The sequence below is a fragment of the Elephantulus edwardii genome, unplaced genomic scaffold (assembly GCF_000299155.1).
Source record: "Elephantulus edwardii isolate Elephantulus edwardi_28Jun2011 unplaced genomic scaffold, EleEdw1.0 scaffold00021, whole genome shotgun sequence".
Taxonomy (NCBI): Eukaryota; Metazoa; Chordata; class Mammalia; order Macroscelidea; family Macroscelididae; genus Elephantulus; species Elephantulus edwardii.
The window spans coordinates 3,261,314-3,268,062 of record NW_006399771.1 but is presented as its reverse complement, the minus strand read 5'-3'; the positions used below and the strand labels follow the sequence as shown (position 1 = coordinate 3,268,062).

Sequence of the window (6,749 nt, the reverse complement as noted above, 5' to 3'; positions counted from 1 at the left end):
TAATAATTATAAAATTAATCACCATTAATCTATGCGCACTATTACTCTGTCTTTTTCAGATTCCACTGGCTCTTCCTAAAATCCAGTTTTCCCACCAAACTCTGTAACCGTGTGATTTTCCCCACTCTCCCATACTCTGTTCCCAGAGCCCCCTCCCTTTACCTCTTTGGACATTTATACCATCTTATTAGTTATCCTTCAATTTTTACAATAATGCTCTTTTGCAGTATTTTTCCTTATGAGACTGAGTTAATTCAGCACGACGTTGTCTAGCCTCTCCCGTGTTACGTACTATCTTATGAAATCATTGCTCCTGAGTGCTGCATAGTATTCCATCCTGTGAATGTACCACATTTGCATGTTCTTGCTATTCTGAATAACACACAGCTGCAGTCTTTTCCATCACACGCTGTAAATGCTGTGCATGTTTTGTTTTGTTTTACAGATGCAAGCATTTATTGTTTCCTTGAACAACAAATGCTGGCGATATTAAAGGGTTTATTTTCTATGCAATTATTGCTCTGCAGGAGCTATTTCCTAAATTTTCTTTTCTTTCCCCTCAGCTCTTTGATGTTGATGAGGATGGCTTCATAACAGAGGAAGAATTTTCCACCATTCTGCAGGCTTCCCTTGGAGTTCCTGACCTTGATGTTTCTGGTCTCTTCAAGGAAATCGCCCAAGGGGATTCCATTTCTTATGGTGAGTAGCCAATTTGGCCTTCTGATTTTGTTTGCAAAGATATCCTGACTTTGGATTAACCTTCATCAAAAAGTAGTGTTTTTCTCAACCAATTCTATTAATAATAGGGGACAGTAGTAATAGCATTCTCATTCCTCATTGCCATAAAATCAGAACCAACTCATAGCTGACCCTCCAGCAGGTTTTTCAGGAGGTTATCACTAGTACAGAAGGAGACAGCCCATCTTTCTTTCTTGTAGCTGCTGGTAGATTCAACTACCAGAGTGTCATCTTTGAATTAGCGGCGAAACTCTTCATGCGACTCTTATTGTTGCTGTAGTGTGCCGTCAAGCTGGAACCCGCTCATAACTGACACCCTAGTGGGTTTTCCAAGGCAGTTCATTGCATGGGAGAAGACAGCTGTCCCTCTTTCTCAAAGCAGCGGTGGATTTGAACCTCATGCCTTTGGGATTGCAGCACAGCTTCTTACCACTAGGCCAACAGGACTCCCTATTGTTATGTGCTTGCGACTCCTAGTGATCCTGTGTGCAACAACTCTGAACCCTACTCTAACTTGAGCCAATTTCATTGTCACTGACATACACATTACCCCAGTCACTGAGTCAATCCATCTCATCCAGGGTCTTCCTCTCTTGTGCTGTCCCTCCACCCTTCCAAGCATAATATCCTTCAGAAGGGACTGTTCTCTCCTGGCAACATGCCCAAAGTATGTGAGACGGAGCTTCACAGTCCTTGCCTCCAAGGAGCAGCCTGGTTTCACACTCTCTAGGACAGACCTGTTTGTGCCATCAGGCCGAGTACAACTCATGTGACCCTATGAACAACAGATCTAAACTCTATCCTACCCTGCACCGTCTTCATCAGTTTTGACATACTTGAGCTCATTGTTTCAGTCACTGAGTCAGTCCATCTCACTGACCTTTCCGAGCATCATGTCCTTTTCCAAGAAAGAACCGCTTATAACAACACGTCCAAAGTATGTGAGACAAATCGTCATTGTTGCCTCCAGGAAGCACACTGGCTTCACCTTCTCCAAGTCATGTCCGTTCATTCTTTCATTGCTAGTAATACAGCTCATTGCTGTCTAGTCAATTCTGACTCATCGTCACCTTCCATTGAGTCTCTCAGGCTGTAAATCTTTCTAGGAGGAGAATTCTCATATTTCTACTGTGGAGTGGCTTTTGCATTCCAACTGTGACCTGAGAGTTAACATCTCAACACGTTACCCCTATACCACCAGGGCTCCTGTGATAGTGTTGTTGTTACGTGCCGTGGAGTTGTGACTCATAACTGACCCTCCAGCAGATTTTCAGAGGCTATAAACCTCCTTATGAGGAGCCTGATAATCTTTCCCCCGCTTAGCAGCTGGTGGGTCGAATCGCATGCCTTTGGATTGGCAACACAGCGCTTTTTAAGCCACCAGATATTAATACTAGTAGCTAATTATTGAGGACTTGCCTAGCAGTCTTCTAAGCATTTTTCATAAGGATTAACACATTTACTGCATCCAGAAAGCCTATTTAGTCAGTATTCTTAATTTTCATTATTTTACTGAAATCTAAATAGTTGAAGTTACTTACCAGTTGTCCAGCTAGAGGATAGTAGAGCAAAAAGAATAACCCAAGAGAGTCGAGTTATTTTTTACCTCAAGTTTACCTCAGATTCACAGCCTTCCTTAGGAGGCATTTCTTTTCTCCTTTAAGTGTGACTGGCCTCAACCAAACACGTTAACTAAGCTGGCTTGTAATCACAGTAGAGGGATGTGGAAAGATACCACTTAATAGTAATAATAACAGCATCATTCATTGAGTGGTTGTGTGAGCTTTCACATTCATCATTTATGTCACATCTGTAGTTGCCCGTGAGGTGAGGACTATTAAGGAGGAAAACTTGACATCAAAGCAGCAGTTACATCCATCAGTGATCAACCCGTCTCCTGCTGGTTTCAAGGCACACATGCAAACAAGTCCATATGACTGAAGAATCAGTTTTATTCATTCACATTGCAGTCATATTGTTAAGTATGACCTCAGTGGAGAGGCTTCGCTTTAACTCTGATACAGTCCCTGATATCTCATTGGCCTGTTGTTCCCCATCTTTTCTCACAGACTGAAGGGGATTTCTCTTCAATGACATTTTTTGTTCATGGTTTTCAGAGAGTTTCAGCTTGTTAACTTTCACGGAATGGGGAAATTAGATTGCATGCTTTCTTTGCTCTCTGTTTTTAATTCCTAGTGTGTTGACTGCCCTTTATTAATCTATTTTAGGTAGATCCCTATGACATTTACTCTGTTGAGTTCACTTTTTAAAAAAATTACAAATTAGGAAATGAAGAATATATAGGGATAAAATTAGTGAGTCATAAAGCTCATGAGAACAAATTCTTGTTCTGATATGTTTCCTTTCTTTAGTGAGACATTGTTATTCTGAACTTCCAAATTTTGGAAAACTATCTTAAACTATTTCAGTGAAAACGAAGACTCAAAATTATTTCTAGATAGTCACGGGAGAAGGGTGGGCTGTCTCCTCCCGTGTGAGTAACTGCTTTGGAAAAACCCCCAAGGGTCAGCTGTGGGTTGGTTCTCACTCAATAACAACAACAACATCATTAAGATCACATACAAAAAAGAAAAAAAATCACATACAAATTTTTTCTAGATAGTTACAATTGTATACACAAATGAATAATAATTTTTAAATGGAGTTCTCCTTTGCCTTTTTGAGTCCAGTTCTTTTCATAATATACAGAATATCTCCTTCACCTACTGTAATATGCAAGTCCACCTTTGGTGATATGGAGGGATGTTAGAGGCAGTGAAATATGCACTTTATATACATTTCTTTTTAAAAAGATATTGACCTGCACCATGAATGTGGTGATTTGTTTACATGTGATATTTTACATTTATCAATGCCCAAATGATACTTATAGCCACTTCACAGGAAACTTCTAGAAACCAGTTACTCACTAATGCACTAACATCCCAGAAGAAAACAGGACCCTTGGTTTTTTGAACATACACAAGTCTTGAAAATAAAACTCTTGAGTTCATTAATCAGTTCTCATGGTGACTGACCATAGACGTCACTGAGGTCCTTGATCTCTCCATTGGTGAGATAGACACCTGCTGCTGAACCTTTATTGTTGAAACTAAGGTGAAAGAGATGAAGAGCTTGTTCTGTTTAGAACTATGAAGTGCCTATTAAATGGCAAAGAATGAATTGGGATGAATCTGATGACTTCATCACTAGAAAAAGGCCATACCGTGAGCCATCAAGGGAGCTCTGGTGACCTGGTGGTAAGGAACTGTGCTGCCAAACCGAAGATGCGTGGTTCAAATCCACTAGCTGCTTCACAGGAGAAGGATGGGCAGTTTCCTCCCATGTGACTTACTGCCTCTGAAAACCCACCAGTTCCGAGTCAGTTCCAACTTGATGGTACTCAACGAGAGTATATACTAACATTCGATAGCAGCCTCCTTTAAGAAGAGGAAAGCTACACACCATAGAGTTTCCAGGAAGCAGATTAACTAGCTTTCTGTAGTTAATATTATCACTTTGAGATTCAGCCACATTATTGAAACACAGATGTTCATTCATTTCTGTTGTCGTATAGAATTATATTAGGGAGCACTGGTGGCTTTAGTGGCAAGAAGCTGCACTGCAATTCTGATGACACATGGTTCAAGTTCTCCAGCTGCTCCATGGGATGATGGACAGACTCCTTCTGTGCAGATAACTGCCTCTGAAAACCCTCTGGAGGATCAGCTATGCGTTGGTTCACACTCGGTACACAACAACAACAACAATGTAATTGTAAAACATCATCATTTATCTATCCACTTCTGCTATTCAAAAACATTTGTATATGTTCCAATTTTTTTAAGAGCAAGGTGTCTCTCTGGAGACTAAGGTGCTTCTGATACAGGTTATGGTCTTTGCAATCACTTGTTATGCATCAGAGAGTTGGACAGTGACTAGGGAGGACAGAAGGAGAGTGGATGCTTTTGAGCTGTGGTGCTGGAGAAGAGTATTGAATGTTCCATGGACTGCCAAGAAAACGAACAGATTCATCCTGGAGAGGGTTAAATCATGCTACTCCTTGGAGGCAAAAATTCTGGGGCTTCGTCTGACATACTTTGGACATGTTGTAAGGAGAGACAGGTCCTTGGAGAGGGACATCATGCTTGGTAGGGTAGAGGGACAGCACAGGAGGGGAAGACCCTCTATGAGGTGGATTGATTCAGTGACTGGGTGTGTCAGGGGCAGTGCGATTGGCACAGGATAGAGCATGGTTTAGGGCTGTTGTACATAGGGTCGCTATGAGTCGCAAATGACTTGACGGCACATAACAACAACAACAACAACAACTATGAATAACACTCAGTAGACAAGTACAAGGTGCTTAGTAAGGGACCGTATGCATGTGTCCTGGATTATAGCATGTAGTCATATCTCTAGATTTATACCTTGGAGTAAAAGAGTCATAGAGTATGTATAGATCATCATCCTAAATATATACCGGAAGAATGATCTGCCAAAGTGGCTGTACAATTTGTATTACTGCCAACTGTAATTGTAAATCAAGTAAGAATGTTGCATGTGCCACGTACTGTCCATTTAGATAACTTCCGACCGCATATATACATCCGTGGTTCCAATCTCCATAAATTCCATTGTTCTACAATTTTGAGTTGGCGTACAATGGTTCATAATAACAAATGGACACAATTTTTTATGTACATCAAGATGTTACTGTTATCACTTTAGAACTACATTCAAAATGTTTTAGTGTTCCTGTAATTACTATTTTAATTTTTATGCATAGTGGCAAAGTACACTAAAAAAGGTATATGAAGATAAACATTTGACTAATTTATGTTAGATAGGAATTGTTTCTAACTTCTGACTTTCATGCTTATGTGATTTGAAAATGAACAGGAAAAATCCATTCCTGTACTTAACATGGTGTTAACACAATGTCTAAATAATGCGTCTTATATCACAGAATGTACCATCAAAGTTAAATGACTGTAGTTGAATGGTTAAAGTGATATGTTCATCTGGATTGATTCTTCCCAATTTACTAAATTTTATGGTGTGTTCTTTTTCCTCCTTTTCCAGAGGAATTTAAAAGCTTTGCCCTGAAACATCCTGAATATGCTAAAATATTTACCACCTACTTAGACCTCCAGACATGCCATGTATTTTCAATGCCGGAAGTCCAGGAGATCCCTTCGGTAGCAAGTAATAAAGTCAGTCCTGAAAACCATGAAGAAAGTACCTCAGACAAAAAAGATGACTGACAGTGGATGTTCTTAATGAGGAAAACTCAAATTGTAAACATGTTTATTGATAGTATTTTAAACGTACTTGTTAAGTAATAATGAAGCTTAAGATGGAATGCCTTTTAAAAAATATAATTGTTACATTTTCTTATTAAAATGGATTTTATTCACATATGTATATTACTTCATTTTCTTTTGTATTATATTGTATTTTTACCAGTTGGTTTGCTAGTGGGATATAGCTTATTTTTATGGATTTTCTAATGTAACATGAATATCCAGATGATTGTAATCGTCTTTCTTTTTAATTGTTAAGGATTAATCAAAACCGTAAATAGTTTTAGAAGTAGCAATACTTTTTATCTACTTTCTTCTGAAGAAGAAAAGGAATTATATTCTGTTATCTTTAATCCATTCTTATTTTGGAAATGAGCATTAAAAGTCTAAGGAGCATAGCAGTATTTTGTACCTTTAACTTCATAATTTCATTTTTTCCATTTACATTTCATTGTCCAATATCACTAAATATGGACAGGTGAGAAGGGGCAGCCCATTAGTTAGATAATATTTAAGAGCTCATATTTTTTTAGTGCTTCTGTATTTCAGATTTAACTACCTGCCATGGAAATGATATCCTTTTACATAATTGAGGCCTAGAAATGAGGCTTAGAACTTTTCAATGAGTTAAATTTAAGTTATTGCCAAAGGCTAAGTGGGAATTGCCTTATTGAAGGTAACATTGATTGCCTAATGAGAATAATG

At 38.8% G+C, this 6,749-nt stretch overlaps 1 protein-coding gene across 1 annotated transcript in view; it reads left to right on the top strand.

Moving 5' to 3' along the window:
• LPCAT2 (lysophosphatidylcholine acyltransferase 2) overlaps nt 1-6,005 on the top strand; it is a 103,626-nt gene extending 97,621 nt beyond the window's left edge. The window contains exons 13-14 of the mRNA XM_006882524.1: nt 564-699; nt 5,824-6,005. Coding sequence (XP_006882586.1) covers nt 564-699; nt 5,824-6,005 — 318 coding nt within the window. The remainder of the gene's footprint in view (nt 1-563; nt 700-5,823) is intronic.
• The last annotated feature ends 744 nt before the right edge of the window (nt 6,006-6,749 follow it).